Genomic DNA, 18,595 nt, shown 5'->3' on the forward strand with positions numbered 1-18,595 from the left:
GCATCTGGGGGTCACAGGTCTCAGAGCAGTCCTTATCAACCCCCCCATCCCCAGGCACCGACTGAAAGGCAGCTGCACAGTTGAACCTCTTTGCATCTTCAGAATATCTATTTTAGCGCTGGAGTTTGCTTTTCACAAAAAAACACACACATGTTTTTGCTTGTGGAATAAACAGGATGTTTTGCTTAAATCTAGCTGGGCACGTGGGCGGCTTTGGCACAAAATAAATTATTTTTTTCCGGGTGCGAAGGAGTGATATTTTTAGCATTACTGTTATAAGTCTGTGAAATAAACTGTGAAATCACATTCTTCTCAGCTTCATCATGTTGATGAAGCTGACAACATATGGCTTGGGATTGTAGAAATAGTCCTTAACATGCTTTTGGGAGTACTTTTGTGTGGCTTAGGAGGTTTTCATGAGCTAGCATTAGATTTTAATGGCCACATAGAGTTTTACTTAGTATTTCAGTCCTGGAGTAAAAATATAATATTGCTATTTAAATACCTTCTCTATTTTTTTGAAGTTAGATAGCATCTTTAGCAGAATAAATAAAATTCTCTCTTGGAAAGAATCTAAATAGAAAATTGGATAATGGCAAAATGACATTAGCTGCAGGCAAAATAAATTGAAAGTGGGGAATTGGTATAGACAATATACTCCAAAATGAGACCTCTGTTTTTTTACTGCATATAAGACAAAAGTTTCTGCAGCTGCAGTTTTATCTGTAATGTTTAATATTTAGTGCGATGAATGAACAAGTGCCTTCAATTACAAGTTGTTGCTCTGCTTTCTGCTTACTCAGCCAGACAAGTGAAATTCATACTTAGAGTGTACTTGTGTGATCTAAAATAGTGCAAATGCACACATACATGCATGAACGCCACACTAGTTAATCTTACTGTTTAAGTTGTTTGCATCCGAGCAACAGCATTACATTACATTTACTCACAGAGACAGGCTAGCAGAAAGCTAGCTCTTTTTTCTCATTTCTTTGCTACATTATGCAGCATAATGTAATTATGGTGCAGCATTTCATTTGCTGTTTGGGTTTACTTTGTGTTTGTGGTTATCGTTTAATGGCTCAAAAATATCTCTGAAGACAAAGTCATTCGAGCAGTTTATAAAATGTAGGATTTGGATTCAGATGAAACATAAATCATGTTACATCAAACGTTAATGTTACAGGAGGATCAGGAAAGATACAAGCACTCCTGATGAAAATGCTTTTGACATCATCTTTGGACATTGTGGATTTCTGTCCTTAAATTACAACCTCATTTTTCTTTTTGGGTGGAGGATGAATAATCGACTGTGAACTTAAAGGCCTCCGCCACAGCCGGCCTTTTCATCTTTTGTTAAGGGATTATGGGATTATGCGGTGATTTATGTCAGAGCAGAGAAATACCTGCTTCTTCTCTGGGTACTTATCAGAGGTTTGATTGGGGGTAAATTTCCAAACAACCTCAGATTAAATTGGAAAGTTGGAAGTGGGTCAGTGCTAGTGCACAGGAGAAAGCGGGGGGCATAAATCTCTTTGGCAGTCATTAATCAAGATTTTGAGTGCACCCTCAAAGGTGCATCTAAAGCTGTACTTTGCATTTAGATGGAAAGTATCGCTAGGTGGAGGCCATTTTATCGATAGGTTTATTAATGTGTGGGTGGGTGATGTTCACCCAAATTTGCAGACCCTCCCTCTTACTTGTAAATCACTGACACGAGGTCAAACAGAAACGGGCCTCATTGACAGAGTGCAAAGTAAACTGGAGATTACCCAAGACATGCCATACTTATTCACCTTTTATTAATTTTTCACTTTGATAATGTACTTTTTGTCTACTTTCACTCTTGTAATCTGACAGATGTGGGAAAAGATAAATGGAATGCGATAGCTTGATCTAGGTAAGGAAACCTGACTGTGGGAGACAAGATATTTGAGAATCTGAATGTGTTTAAGTTAGTCAGAGTATGGACGATAAATGTTTACCAAGAGTTTATGGGGAAGGAGGGAAGGCCTGTGGGAGAGGAAAAGCATATGGAGCTGAAGAACTGTGCAAATACACGTGAGCCTTCTCCTAGCTTGGCAAAAAATGCACATCAAGAGAAGGTTGTCGTTTGGACATCTCACTTGCAAAAGTCGACCTATCAACTGTGTATCATACCCCAGGGGTGCCCAATATGTCAATTTGTGTTGGTAGTAGTAGTGTTGGTCACATCATAAAATGTGAGAAGAGATCAGGGCTGAGGAAGAAATCAGAAACACACCTCAAACAGTAAAAAGAAGAGGACTTCTTTTCCGACAATGTCCTAATTGAAGTGAATTTATCTGATTCATTTGACTAACACCGCTGGTCCAAAGTGGCACTTTTGGACTGTTAATAAACACACCAACTTCCCTCCAAAAGCTTGCTGAGAAGGTATTTATGATATAAGTCCATCATTAAGAATTCATGGTCAAGGTAATGTTATAAAAAGTTCCTAAACGTGTGAGAAAATGTCCAAGCCAACCTGTCGCAAGCACTGTTTTTGGTTGGTGAATTGGCCTTGTACTCTTTTTTGGGGGCTCCATGCTTAGCAAAGGCCTACACTGGTATCGATTGATAACAATTCAAAGCACAGTGGTGCTAAACAGCAAGAAACCCAATTTCCTTGGTGAGGTTAGGGGTTTAAAGCAGAGATATGACCCATGTCAGGAAGACCCTATAAACCTGTAAAAATCTAAGGGATCTTTTTGATAAGATGGACACACTAGCAGCACTCAAGGGGAATACCAATATACCAGCCTCTTGTTTACAGAGCCGTATCTTCTGAGGGGAATCTAGTGTGGTGCAGAGTACATGAGAGAGGTACAATGTACACTCAGTAAGGGAAAGAGTGTCTGCAGAAGGAAAAAGATCAGCTCACAGGCAGGGGCCTAACAACCACCTCCTTAAGGTGCAGAAGTGACCTAAAATTCTTTAAAGAAGAGGGGGGAAGCAGCAGTACTGGGTTGCATCAGTTGAAGACAGCTGGGAACATTTAAAAAATCATGTTTGTTACCATTGGTGCTTTCAACATAAAATAGTTTTGTTTTTTTCCCGAGGAGAAGATAGTCGACGTGGGAAGGGGCCACCTGTATTACACTTACTGGACCAAGACCACATGTGTTTGAAGAAGTCTGCCCCAGCTCTAATTCTGTTTTGTATTCTTAAATACCTCAGACCCTGCCCGAGCCGAATGGCTTCTACCAAAGTTCTCATGACTCCGTGTTCATCGTCTTCATCACAGTTGGGGATAACCGGGAGCACAGGGGCTGTTTGTTTGGTGTGAACTCAGTTTTCACTGGGTTAATATTTTTAAAAGATGCGGAACGTCAAGTTGAAATGTAAATCACCACCTGCTCAACTGAATTCTTAGTCATTCTTTCTCAGTTTAAGCATAAACAGCAATCTAGTGTTATGAATTTTGCACATTTTTCTCTCAATCGCAAAGACACCTTTTTGCTGCTTTGGTATTTCCTCTTTTATTTGCTAGTATGTGTCATCACACAGCTCTTCGTAATATCGCTCCCCTTATATTAAAGCTGTCAAAATGAGATGATATTAGTCATTTGTTGGAACAAGATGGACTACTTTAAGTAAACATATTGACCATCTCAGTGTTGTTTAAACTACATGTCCAAACCACTTTCTTTTCCTGCTAAAAAAATATGTACTTGCGTATGAAATGCAATTGATGCAATCAAATTATGCGCCACAATTATTAGCTGCAATGGAGGCCGATGACGGTTTGGAAGCAGCTTTCGTCAAAACCTGCCAGTGTTTGCCCTGCCCTTCCTATAAAAAGTAGCGCCTGTTGATCTTCTCAGCACCATCTGCTGGGTTAACAACACAAACTGGTACCACCATGGTCGTGATAATTGAATTGATTTGTGTGTGTGTTTATGCAAAAAAATAAATAAATAGAAAAATCAAATAGACAAGACTGAACAATTGACTAACATAAAGAAGGGAGTTTTGGTGACCAATTGACTTACATGATCTTGCTCCTCATAAAGAGGCCTTTGCAAAGGGCCTTTCGTCCAGTCACCACTCGTCACAATCTTCACCTCAAAAGACACGTCATGAAGACATTTTTCCAGGAACATAAACTTTGCTTTTAATGGCTGATGGCTCCTGGCATCCTCCCTGGTTTTAATTAAAGCTGTAATTGCTGGACCAGGCTCTTCTCTCATTAAAAGGAAGCCTTTGCCTCAACCTGCTGGCTGCCCACTGTTTAATTAACCACAGCAAGTCTTGTGGTGGCAGCACAGATGGTGAGAACATGAGCAACATCTATCATCTCATTTCTGGTATTTATCCACCTTTAACATTTGCAACTCCAAGAAAACAATCCAGAATCTTCACCAACGCCTGAAGTGTCAATGATGTGATTGTCTCTTGAGTCAACTGCTAGTAGTTACTAGTATTTTAGTATTAGTATTTATTATTTTAGTATTTTTTTTCAGGATTTTCAAAGGAGGCAGAAGTAGCAAGGCTGACATGTGTAATAAAATGTATTTGTGTGTGTTTGTGTTTATAACAAAGTGACCCTGAGGTGAACATAACCTAACATTGTTATCTGCAACCTCTATTTGGCTCTTGTTTAATCTGATTTAAGAGAGGAAGCCTCGTTGTGTTGTTTATGTGTACATTTTCTTGATGGAAAAGAACATTTTCTACCTCAACTAATAGATCACAATCTTCTCGTTATGTTGGAAAAAGCTTGTTTTTGAGGCGCGTAAAATATTTTTCTCATCTTTTGGGATAAAAACACAAACCCTGAAAAGTTACAATTCATCCTGTCTCCGTTTTTAAACAAGTAATAACAAGTTAAATAAATGAACCCTGTGGTCTGTGCTGGCTCCTTAGTAATTAGTAAATCAAATTCTAAAAGCGTACAAATCTATGAATCTTATATTTTACTTAGTTCGAAGGAACGTCCAGCTGCAATCACAGATTGGAATACTAAGCAGAAACAGAAACAGGGTGGGATTAAAAATCCACCGCATAGAGTAAATAAGGTAGACTTTGTTGAAATACAATTACTGCAGCTACACATAGACACTGAAACACAGGCTTTGTATATAAAACAGAATCTAACTAAAATGAAGGCAGCTAAGGTGATGAGCTAAGGTTATCTACAGTTAGCCCTTTCCAAGCAGCAGCTGGTATATCCTTAGGGGCCACAGAGGCAAACTTAAAGCTGCTTGGAACAGCTAAATATGCAGCGTTATTATGCAGATCGAGCGGCACCGCAGTGCAGTGGCTAGTGCTTTTGCCAAACAGCAAAAAGGTCCTGGGTTTGAATTGCTCCAGGGCTGGCAACTTTTCTGTAAGGAGCTTGTGGGTCTGTCTGGTGTCTATTTTGATTCATTCTGACTATTCCAACTTCCCGTCACGGTCAAAGACTATTTATTTTAGACGTGAGTGTGAGTGTTTATGGTTGTCTCATATGTTACTCAAAAAACACTATGACAACCACTACCTCTATATACTAAGCTATATGCTAAGTGTGACAAGGTCAGGAGGTCAGAAGTCTAGATAGAAAAAGCCATAAAAGTTGGTTTTAAAATAAGGTTCTTGAGCTGTTAGCTGTGGAGAAAACAACAACATGTCATAGTCCAACAAAGATAACTGAAAGGCTACACCAACTCTTCTTGAAATCAGAGATGGGTTAAATTTAGCTTTTATAGGTTAACATATAGAAATGTGACTCTGAAGCTTGGACTTCTTAAATTGAATCCACACTATGTCGGAAAAAACCTTAGAATTTCTCCGTTATCAGTTTGTCAATAGATGCCAATTGTATCATAAGATCGGAAGACATTTTAAGTAGATTGTTTCTACTTTACCACAAAGGATCCAGGAAATATTCCCAACACTAACAAAGCTAACTTTAGTTTCTGTATAATCAAGCCTGTCTTTGTTTAGTCTAATTGGGAGTTTTTACCACAGTATTTACTGTCGTAATGGCAGCCATACTTAAAATTAGCAATGCATCTGTTACATACAGGACACATTGTGACAAAGTCCAAAGGAGCACTTGGAGGTACAGACACTGCTCAAAGCACTCAAAAATCCACTGTTAATTTAAGCCTACATTAATGCCAGGGCTGACAGGCTATACATAGCTTTATAGTTTCCTATCATGAACTCCAGTCTGGCCACTTTACCTCGTTATGACATCTCTTTTAATATTTAATGGAGTCCATCAGATTTAAAGGTAGTCATCAATCGATTGACGCTCTCACTCTGTCGGCGACTGAAGCTGCTGATAAAATTGCCTTGCTCTTCTTTTGCTGTTATGAATATTTCAAGTTTCCCAAAGTATGCTTGCATAAATGGCTTTGTACTTAAAACCAGCACCAGTAGATATTTACAAATGAGGGACCTGTGTCCTACTAGGAAATATTGACCTCGCTATTAGCATTAGCTGTTTAGCAGTGTAATTTCCATGCATTATTCAAAGTTTAACTAAATCTACATGCAGATTAGATGATCATAATGCTGCTACTGGTATGTAGCATCTCTCATTGTGTCTAAAGCAGGCAACCCGCCCTCCCCAACCAGAAACGACAAATGATCTTTTGTCTGACAACAGTTAGATTGTCCTGTGGTCTAATCGACAATCGTAAATATTAAAATTGTTCAACATTTACTTCCAAAAGTATTTTCCTGTGGAGAAATCCTGAGTCAGGGCTCTGTGAGTTGTGAAGTGGAATGGAATGTAGCCAATCGAAAAGCGAGCTGACTGAGGAATGAGGAAACAGGCATAAATAAAAACAAGCATGGCTGACCTGCTGAAGCTTTTTTTTGGTATTTTTCCAGTAAAAATAATTCCAAGACTAACATCATTCCCTCTTGTGGTGTCCTCATGCATGTTACTTGTGGTGTTTTCCGGTTGTTGCTCATCAATTTTTTGCCTCTGATAATTATTTAATCAATCAATCAATCAATCAATCAATCAATCAATCAGTCTTTATTTATATAGTGTCTGTTACAATCAAAATTGTTTCTAGGCACTTTACAGAATCCAAGCAACAGTGGCACGGAAAAACTCCCCTTTAACAGGAAGAAACCTTGAGCAGGACCGGGCTCATATAGAGGGACCCTCCTGGTGATGGCCGGCTGGGTAGAGAGAGGAGAAGGGGGAGGACAGGTAGAGGAGAGAATAGGTAGAGCATAGAAATACATTATATTAATTAAAATAAACTGCCGGTAGAGTTTAGTTGAGTGGGTCAGCGGGGTCAAATGTCGATAGGTCCTCTCCTCTCCTCTCCAGGTTTTACTAGGAGAGGAGAGGAAACCATGACCCAATGGGGTGACAGAGGCCTGTCAGGTGATCATGTTTCTGGACCCCGGCAGCCTCGGCCTATAGCAGCATAACTAAGATGTGACCTAACGATTAGACGACCCCCTAAGTATGATAATTGGTCTGTCTAGGATAATAACTGGAACTACAGAATTATCATAGATGATGAACAGCAGTGCAGAATTGTCCCACGGCCAAGGGTCAGATACCCAGTCCCAGGCAAATGCATTCACCTGCGATTCCACTTTATAGGTAAAAGTAGTCAGAATCAAGGTTGTTGAAATATGTTTTGGGATAATGCACTCTCCCAAGTCCACATAAGTTGCGTCTGATGCACAGTTACGTGACCAGGAAGTTTGAAGTGTGGCAGGTTGCAAACTTAGAGCTGTAGGTGAGAACACAGGAACCGAGAAGTACGCACATTGACTACAATAATCATTTCAATAGTATTAAATACAAGTAAGGTGGAAAGTTGTGCTGGAAAGTTGAACTTATACCATTTTATTTGTAGGAGAAAAAATCCTGAAATGTTGTACAAGTTTTCTTTTGTAAAGAAATTAAATACAATCGGCAATATGTAACTTTCTGTAGGACGAAAAAGTGCCAGATCAAGTTTAGCTAGCTATACTGAAGCCGGAAACAAGGCAATATTTTGCAGGGAGACTATTTTCAGCCCAGTCTTTGTCACAAATAAGGTCACACTTAATCAGGGTTGGTAATACGGTAGCATAATTTTGTATTTCATTACCGAGTTGTCATGGCATCCTGATCTGAAGTCATTTATTCACAATGTATGCAAATTTCTGTATTTATATGCCAATTTTTTTCTTCTTCCAGATTATATCATCAGTTTGCATAATTATTTCCCTGAATGTTTGCAACTTACAAAGCAATGATATAATTGTCAGCACACAGAAGTTTAAAACTACAAATTAATGCAAACTGCTTTGTTCCTTGAGATTATTTTTCATTTTTGTCATGTTTTTGCTTGAGTCTGTGTAAGACCCTTTGTTTCATTTCACTCTCTGTGAATTGCAACATCTCTGTTGTCAAGATTAAATCAGAGAGAATTATATTCTCTGCAGCAAAAAATAACTTCCTAAAAGCTTCATTTTATTGAAATGCATAAGTACATATGAGGTTTGACCTACAGTAAAAGTGATTGCACACACACAACTGCAATATGACCTTGACAATGTTAATTTCTTCCTCAAAAACTGGTGCTGATAGACATTAAAAAGAAAGTTGAAAGGAACAAATGAATACATCATGCACGCAAATTATTTGTGCCAGTGGGGCCAGAGTCAGCAATACCTGTAGATTAATACGGAGAAGTGGTGGTGGGGGGGGGGTGTCTTCAGCAGCTATGCAACACAAGCTCATTGTAGACAAAAAGAAAAAGCCAAGAAAACAGTCAACAAACCAGACTGTTTAATAATGAATTTCTTTGCAGTAAGTATAGTTTACCTGAAGAATGAATCCATTGTTCTCCATTTGAATGCAACAGCCATTGTCTATACAACAATGTTTTTTTGGGGAGAAAAAAATGAAAATACTGCCATAGTTCTGCCTCGGTAAATACAACTGTCAACATTACGAATGATAAATAACAACAATCAATGAATTAAAAGAAAAGTCTCCATATTATGAAAATTGATTTATCTTTAGAAAACGATTTCGAAGTAGTGTTTAAAGACTGCACTTCTCTCGGAAGACAAATGAATGTCTATGGATTTTTTGTTCAAAGTCTTTTTTTGTAGTATTATTGACTTTCATCTTTGAGCCTCTTTTTATTTATTTGTCAGTAGGGCGCTAATTCACAGTGCCTGTAAAACTAAAATAACAGTTTCAGATTTGTTCTACTGATCTGCATCCTTCAGTGCAGGACAAAACCCCTCAAGAATTTGAGAATTTGAGTTGTTAAATTTCCTGCCCCAGCTTGTTTCGCTGGAAACCCGCTGAGGTATATGACAAAAAAAAACCCAGAATAATTGCTGACCATACCGCTCAATCCCATTCTCTAGTGGCAGGTTATATTCATATGTGTGTGTGTGTGTGTGTATGTATGTATGTATATATATTTTTATTTTTTATTTCCAATGCATTACTACTAGCTTTTTCATCTGAAGTGACATTTGGAATATGAATGACTCCTAATGAACATCAAATAATATGTCCTTTTTTGAGAGAGAGACTGACTAGCATAGTCGCCAGTGCTTCAGGGTTCAAATGATGTCACATTGTCAGCACTGGTTGTGAAAAGACACATGACGGGTAAGGAAGGCGAGAGTTTTCATATAAAAGCCTATAATGTGTGAACCTTTACCTGCCTTCACGACCTTACGTCCTTACTAGTTAACACGGCTCCCTAAAGGTCTGTACACAAACAGTTCCCTTCATGACAAATAAAGGCCCTTCACAGCTTTCTTGATGACAGTTTATTTTAGAGGCACAATTAAATCTCATTGGCAAATCCCCTGTTCCTTCTTTGTCACCCCTCTGTATTTTTTCCGTTTTGCCTACCAATGACATCTTTTTCCGTTTCTGCCAATGACATCTTCCTCTTCATCGAGGTTAAAGAGAAGCTCCCAGATGATTGTTATCACATGTCAGTCCTCTTCCTCTCAACATCCATTTTCCCTCAGATGTGCTGATTGTGCTGACGCCATGCATGCTTTTGTGAGATGTTGTGCTCCCTGTCCCGTCATGGTATTCATATTCCCAGTGAGTGCATAGTGATTTGCCAAGGTCAAGGTCCTTGACGGCAATTTTCACGTTTTGACAGACTCGGCGTTGGTTGATCCATTTAAGTGCCGTAGATTAACGATAAAGTGGATGACAAAGTGCATCAGGCTGCTTCTTAGTGTGCTAAATAGTTCTTCTCTTAATTATTCTTTGGCTGCGACTGTAAAAATGAAATTCTTAGAAAAAACATTTTATGCTCACCCATTTCTGATCAATCCTGTTCCTTCTGAGAACTGCAGTCGTGCTTGCATTACGAAGCAAACAAAAGTAGCGGGTGGCAACAACAGTATCCATGGTTGTCATGTCCATTCACACGGTGGCATGTTCAAATTTGCTTTTCTTATTTTTATCAATAGTTTTTATTCAGGATGAAACGAGGTGACCTTGGGCTGGTGCAATATAAGGAAATCATCGTCACTGACATTTCAATGCAATAACAACGACCCATTCAAATTCTTTCGCATTTGGTCACTTAGAACTCAAACTTCCACTTATTTTTCAAAACGTTCAGCACGATTTCCTACACTGTCGTTTGTGCTAGTCTTGCTAATGTGGGAGCTAATAGATCAAGAAAAAATTGTTGGTTTTGGACTTGCGTGGTTTTGATTTCCGCAGAAGTTGTGACTACGGCAGTTCCATGTTTTGTAATTAGTTTTTACACAGTCATAGATGCAAAAGAAATAAAAAAAATGCACAAATTCATTGGAGTATTAGGGGAAAAATGCAGGTGTTGAGCTGCCATTATTTTATGATTTTTATTTCTTATGCTTGACTTTTTGCATTAGCACTATATTGACATCGGCATCATATAGTGGCCAGAAAAAAAAACGTTTTTCTATACGTACACCAAATAATGCATACAGAGACAGGGACTCCTTTTGTACGTGGAACAGCTGCATGCTGTCAAAACAACAGCCTTCGTATTGATGGGCACAATAGGGAGGATTGTGACGGGGATGTTGGAGATAATGGACAAGGCACAGTGTGTGCGGGGATGCTGGAGAGTAAGAGGAGCGAAAGCATGGCGAGAACATCCAATTCAATTTTGAACCGGCGCCGGCTCACTGTACAAACACAAAGGCCTCATTACGCGCGCATTCCTTTGGAAGGATGAGGAGAGGAAAACAGCAGGAGCAAGAGGGGGGAGAGGACTGAGCTGGAACAAGGAGATCAGCGGGGGACACAGGTGAGCTAACATCCGAACAACCAAAAACAAAAAAACGACCAAAAAAAGAACTAAGAAAATACCCCTTAGTCTGCTGTGGAGAAGAGAGAAGGTTTAACAACAGTGGTGTTACTAACACATTGTATTAGTAGTATTAGCTTCCATTACTGCATCCACAAACAAACACCATGATTCCAAACATCAAGGGAGAATGTTACCTCATTTTTTTCTCATTATTTCTTTGACAATAAACATAAGAGGCATGATATTTAGATGAGTAAATTTTGGCCCCTAAGGTAATAAGGCCCTGCTCAGGGGTTCCTACTGTTAAAAGGGAGCTTTTCCTGGTTGCTGCTCATTTAGTGCTGAATTGAAGTGAATTACATGGAATGAAGATGCGTTTGCTTCTTTTATCTTTATTTCATCTCATCTAAGGTGATAAGATCTTGACTGCAGCATTTGATACAGTCCATTACTCTAATTTTCTCTTAAATGTATCCTAAGGCTCAGGACATAATATAGGGTTTTCAGATCTTAACTGTTTTTAAAGGCAAAGCATCAGAAATTAAGGTTATAGTAACCACTTTCACACGAGATGTCAGATAAACTTGCAAAATCTTAGAGGATAAGCAAGTACAGTGCCAACTTGCTGATCTGGTTTGGCTAACTTAAAAACAAAAAAAATTGAATGTTAATCCATTCTAACATTTGTTTGCACTAGCATTTAGGGAACCTGTTCATATTTTTTTGTTCATTTGCCATTCCTGTTTTTTTTTTTTTTTTTACCTTTTTAGCTTCGTTCTCTTGATCCCTGTCATTGGCTGTATGTACTTTCTCTGGAGCAGTAAAATAATTGTACTGATGCAACGAACTTGACAATTAAGGTTCCACAATCAATACTGCAACAAGCCACTATTCGAGCCTCCACCCCTAACCATCTGGGTGGCTCTGAATTGGGCGAAAATAATCTATTTTTCTATTTTTTTTTAGCTCTAGGAAATATTTTTACTTGATTCATTAAGAGAATGACAAAGGACTGCTCTTATATTCTGTATTTTTTGGGTTTTTTCTTTTTCTTGAATTCATCTGGGATGTGTCATCAGAAGGACTAAACATCCAATTAAAAAAAAGAACCAACGAGAGATTTGCCATCATAATATAGCCGAACTGGAAGAGAATTTACAAGGTTATTGTTGGTGCCTCAATTATTGATCAGCAGAAACACTGTCTCTCCCTCGGTTACAACGGTAGATCCTGGCACATCAAACACTTCCAATAGACCCCAGAAGCAGCTGGTGTTATATTATTTTATTCCAGGGGGTCATGATGTATCGGGTCTGCTATAGCCCTGCCAGGGCTGTTGGGAGGAGCATGCATTTCGTCTTGCAATTTCAGGCTGACTGCTCTACGGAAAAAAAAAAGAAGTATTTTCTGGACACATTTTCAGAAAACAGACTGAGCATTAGTAGCACTTACATAATCTGATTCTCAAATGCAGCCCCCCCTACCCCATGCTGCCTGTGTCTCCTCTCTTCTCCCTAACCTACTTCAGCTCCTGGCTTGCAAATACGTGCATATTCTCGACCCTTATTTTCACAGCTCCCTGTCCACACACACACACACACACACACACACACACAACTAGAGAGTTCTGTCACCTTCTATCTTTTCACAGCAGAATGTTGCCAGTTCTTTTTTCGTTTTTTTTTTTTTTGTACTGAGTCACCCCGGACGCCTGTGACTTTCTGCACTTCTTCTGATTTAGACCAAAGAGGAGCCCAGAATCAATACGCTCAAATCCGTATCAGCACAGCTTTTGTTTGTTCTTTCTCATTACTTTCTCCTGTAAAGTGTAAAAGAGAACATGAGAGTGATGGACGCAATACCTCAGGACTACAAGACAGGAGGGAGCGGTCTTTTGTAAGACTTTGGAACCTTACAGCCGGGATCAATATGCCACCGTGAGTGCGCAGAGTGAATTGAGAAGGCAATAATGAGCTCGGCGACTCTACAAGGACTGTGGAATTAAACACATTGCTCAGCTGCTGCAGACTTTGGCGGGCCTTTGTGGAAATCCTAGCCCACTGATGTCGATGGAAATCACATAGATAGAACATTTAGTAGAATCAACCAAGTTGGCTATTTATTTTGGACCCGTTGGGCTTCTGCTTGTTGTTCTTTGATGCAATGCTAACATCATTTTATAATTAAAGTGTGACTTTAATTGCCTTTTTTCAGCACTGTTGCTTTCATGGTGACATCAACCGATTTTAATTTTGTAATTCTTTGAAAACACATTTTAATTAACCTTCGTAATATCCTGAATTGGTGATGGGGGAAAAAAAACCTCTCAAATATAGTTCATTCTACCTGAAATGTGAACATCAAACCAAAATTAGCAAAGCAAAACAGTTCTTGACAGTAAAACTCAGTTTACACTGACCAAAAAACAAACAGAAAAACCCCAACAATAGTCCAGTTTAAAACTGTGCACTATTCGAAGTGAACAGAAAAAAGGGCATTTAGACCCTTACAGTGATGCAACATTGATAAGATCTCGAAAAAACACAGCTTGTTTCACACAAACTTACACAAAACATACTTACAATTAATCCCATAGGATCCTTCTCACCATCTGAACTTACACAACGCATATTCCTGAGCCAGTGAACATCTAACTTCTACATGGAGACACATTTCCCTCAAATGAATTGCTTCAGAAATTGTCATTAAGCCTATGCTGGTAAAAGACCTCCGAAAAGATCGGAAAACATTAAGGAGTTTTGATGGATGTGCGTAGCTTAGTTATTACTCTGAGGTTAAGCCAGAATAATAAAAGTGGAACGGAACTAGTAAAAAAGTAATTTCTGTGCTCCAATGACCGTGCAGCCTCATGCTAACACGTAGGATCACGTGCCGGCGCTGTCGGTCTCTCTTTCTTGCAGTGATTGCCAAATTTACAACGTGTGGCAATCGGGCAGGCTGACGGCATGCGGGTCCAAGCCTGTGAGGGGACATGCCAACGCGACTGCATACGTTGTTGCATGATTGCCTCCCAAGTAGCTGCATGTTATGTGACAGGGACATCTTGTATTTTCCTAACACGCTCTCTTTCATGCCAAGAAAAACATATTCATCTCCTTTTTCTCCTACGGTCACCCGGTCATGCACACAAAGCATCAACATCTTCATTGGTTATGTCTCTGCTGCCCTGTCTTTGTTTTAAAGCCTCTGTTTTCTTTTTTTTTTTGTCTTGACCAAAATTAAAAGCACACCCAGCACGTCTTTCTGGTTAATTGGAACACAGCAGCAGCCACTTCCTGCTGACAATTGGAACACTGCTTTTCATGAGCCAGAATTAAACACCTCTATGTGATAGTTTTTGGGAGTGAGTGCGAGTTGAATCTGCAGCACATGAATCAGGATGGTAAACTGGGCTAAAACATTAGCATTTGTATATGAGAACTGTGTGCCACGATCCCTGGTTCAGGCGATTGTCTTGTATGTTTCATGCGTCGCTGTTGGTTTTTGCATGGTTTCTGTCACATCATCTACACTTGAGAAGGAAAGTAAAGAAATTGAGCTTCAGACAACAAAGTTTGCATAGCGCAAAGATTGATGCCTAGAGTTACTGTGGTTATATCCTTTACATCAGAATCTGAATTATGAGCCTCTGTCTATTGAAATGCAAATGTACACAATGACTCAAACAACCAGACCAGCATTTCTGTCAAGTTTATGCTAACATTTACTGTGTGGCAAATGGTTCTTGATGGTTTCTCTGATGACGTTTTTAGGTGATGGTGGGGGAAGGGGGGGGGGGCAGCTCAGAATATGCTGAGCATATGTTTACATCTTTGATTATTTTAGGGTTTCTGCTGGATTTGTTTGGGGAGAAAGGAAAAAAATAGTTGCCCCATTTTACCTGAATGCATCATAATGAGAAAGTGGAGATGATGCAGCGAAACTGCACAGCTTTCTACACAGTGAGGAAGACATTCCCATTTTAATTACTAGCCAAAGCTCACGTACATCAATCATTGAACGAATGATGTGCACATTAGCTGACGGCCTAGCCTGATTTTTTTTAAATGTAATTAAAATTAAATTAAATTTAATTACAATTATTATTATTATTATTATTTAATTTCTAATGTGTTCTTCATATTTTACAGGGTTTTGCTCAGCACGGACAATGTTTAACTTGACCTTTCCTTTGTTGAGGACTGGAATGGAAGTTCTCACAGTGCACTACGATTATCATGTAATTGGGTGTATGACATAAGCTATAAATGTGAAGAAAAGAAAAACAGGGACAATATGCCTAAATATGCACATTTTCACATATTCCCCTGCAAAAACATGGACAAATTGTGTCCCTGGAGATATCTTTACTTTTTCCCGACAGCTGATGGAAAAAATAGAACAATTCTGGAAAAAAACGGGATGGGTGGCAAGTCTAGCTGTTTTTCATGCTGCTGGCATTGTTTTACTCAATTCTTTCTCCTCACGGGAAGCAATCGAAGCGGATAGCTGTCATGCTAACAGTTTAAAACAACATTCCAGTGGATTACGTATGCATGTGTAGCTGATACTATAATGTATAGCTGTACTGTACTGTGCACTACAACTCTTCAAGTGCGGATGAATATGAATGTGTTGAGTAAAGATCCACCTGACTGGTCACACTTGTACTTAAGCATTTGACCTTAGGTAGCAACAATTGAAATGCCAACAATCTAAAAAGCTTATTCATTGCTGAGAGAATAGACGTTTTTGCAATAAAATTTACTTTTTCTATCTGTCTGTGTCTTCCAGGTCCCAAACTTACCACCACAGCAATGGGATTCATACCAGTATAAAGCTCAATGGTTTTAGGAGACTGAAACCATTGCACTGAATGCGCGGAATGTTCCAACAGCCAGCAGCAAGTTCTGATACCTAGTCCTCCACAGTTCCCACACTTTCACTTGTTAGATTCCTTTTGTATGCACTCCCTTTAAAGTAAAAACAGCCTTGGAAGATAACTCCCTCTGCCTCCTTTGGCAGGAGCTCCTGGATTTCCTGGAAATTGCGCTGAGATCTGGATTCTGCAGACAAATAATTCTATTTTTGGTCCGGGGTATACCGACAGTCTTTTGAAGAAAGGGTTGTGTGGGAAAATTATAATATCCCCCCCCCCGCTTGCTCTCCCGCTATTCCTCCTACGAGTCCCAGAGGCACCGACTGATGGAGAGACGAAGGAGAGAATCAGGATAAGAACAAGAATTAGAACATCAGAGAAAAGAGAGGAAATAAAATCTCGCTGAATCACCTAGAAAATTGAAACTGGGCATTCGTGAGGGATTCTTGTATGCGAGAGCTTTATATTTCAATTAAGTGCTGATAGTAGTTTGTGTTGCCACAATCACTTTGCGGTTTGATAAGCTGATATTACATCAAATATGACAAGGGGGTTAAGATTCCTATGTTGGCCTTTATGGCCTCTGTCCTTCAGTCTGCTTACTACCGTACAAATGCTGGAATTTGGTGGAGCTCCTGGCCAGTGGGCTCGATATGGACGCTGGGAGGCCGGATCAGAAGGCGAGCTGAGCTTCAGTGTCAGGACCAATGTCAGCAAAGCCCTAGTGCTCTACCTAGATGACGCCGGGAACTGTGATTTCCTGGAGCTGCTGATTGCCGCTGGGCGCCTACAGCTTCGCTTTGCCATCCACTGCACCGAGCCGGCCACAGTTCAGATGGCGACGCGGGTAAATGACGACCGTTGGCACATGGTCCTGCTCACCCGCAACTTCCGTGAGACCCTCCTGATGGTTGACGGTGAGACCAAAGTGGCTGAGGTCAAATCCAAGAGGAAGGAGATGGCAGTCGTTAGCGACCTGTTTGTCGGTGGGATCCCGCCCGACGTGCGCCTCTCTACTCTGACATCGAGCACAGTGAAATATGAGCCACCCTTCCAGGGTTTGATATCCAATCTAAAGGTGGGGGAGATACCTCCGACTTTGCTAAACAGTCACGGGATTCAGACTGAATCAGAGTACCTCTGCACCAAGCAGAACCCATGCTTCAATGGAGGGTTTTGCTCTGTTCAATATGGAGAAGTTCACTGTGACTGCACCCATACACGCTTCAGAGGGAAGTACTGCAAGGAAGGTAAGCCACCACTGACAAAAATAATTCTCTTCTTGATACAGCCTTCCTTTGGACCACTCAGCTACTGGTGCATGCTGGTTTATACTAGAGACCTATAATCTCTTTTAAAACCGTGATTGTTCCTAGACACTTCAAAGAAACCAGAACATCACCCCCAAATAAGCAAAAGTGACAAAGAAAATGCCTTTTACCAGGAAGAAACCTAGAGCAGGACTTTTGATCTCCCTCTTTTAAGTTAATGGTTGTCTGTTCAACCACTTCCTCCATTGCAAAACATAAAAAGTCTGATAGGGCAGCACTACAAATTTAGCTCTCTCGAGTTCCATGATAGGCAACGCTCTTCATTTATCAGTGTACATGCAAATTGAACACTGTCCCAGCTGCCTCACTCATCTTTAATCAGCTCATCTTTTAACAGCAGCAACCAATTTATTTCATGTAGGCTGGGTTCTATAGCCTGGCAATTGAAAGCTAGGGTACACACTGGGGTGATTTTGAAGACTATTTGAGGTCAGTGTTTCTCATACTTTCAGTCTTCTTTTAGCGCACTTGAAGTGATACATGTGTAAATTCTATATAGGAAAATGTTGTATTTCAAAGCGGTAGTCTAGCTCCACTTCCTGTGTCCTTTGTAAACCCAGTCCTTTGTAAGCCCACTGTCTCTTCTGTGCACATTTCTCACTTTGAGTTGTTCGCAGTCTGCGCCGGAGCTGTCAGCTTATGTCAAACTCTGTTTTGTCTGAGACTTTTGGCTTCATCCTTTTCTGATGCGGCTTTACCCTCTTTCACACATGCATCTGTCGTTTGGTTTCCCTCTATACCGCCCCCCCTTCCCCAGCTTCTCTTTTTAATGCTAACTGGACTTTCCATTTTTATTCTCTTGCCTCCGTTGTTATATCTCACTAGCGTTCCATGCTTTACTCCATTTATCTGTCTTTCACCTTTAGGCACTGTCAACAGCCAGACCTTTTCTTCACTTCTTTCTTCGAAACTGTCTGTTTCCCCTCACAGTGACATGGATGGATTGCCTACCTGCATCCATCAAGAAATGAAAACTTTGTCTTGAGAACCTCTTCTGGAAAGGAGACTCTTTTGTCCAATATTTTCTCCTCCCATCTGTTTATAATATGCAGGATTAATAGCACTGCAGACTGAGTGTACCTGTTTTTTTGGGATTTTTGATTACTTTAATGACTTAGATC

At 39.9% G+C, this 18,595-nt stretch overlaps 1 protein-coding gene across 8 annotated transcripts in view; it reads left to right on the plus strand.

Moving 5' to 3' along the window:
- nrxn2b (neurexin 2b) overlaps window positions 1-18,595 on the plus strand; it is a 460,093-nt gene that overhangs the window by 29,785 nt on the left and 411,713 nt on the right. For 7 of the 8 annotated variants that reach the window (XM_057026456.1, XM_057026464.1, XM_057026463.1 and 4 more), the window contains exon 2: window positions 16,059-17,393. In XM_057026456.1, coding sequence (XP_056882436.1) covers window positions 16,685-17,393 — 709 coding nt within the window. In that variant the 5' untranslated portion in view covers window positions 16,059-16,684. Of the gene's footprint in view, window positions 1-11,090; window positions 11,262-16,058; window positions 17,394-18,595 lie in introns of those variants that run through there. The other variant, XM_057026458.1, reaches the window with a different exon arrangement.

Source organism: Takifugu flavidus, chromosome 3 (assembly GCF_003711565.1).
Source record: "Takifugu flavidus isolate HTHZ2018 chromosome 3, ASM371156v2, whole genome shotgun sequence".
NCBI lineage: Eukaryota > Metazoa > Chordata > Actinopteri > Tetraodontiformes > Tetraodontidae > Takifugu > Takifugu flavidus.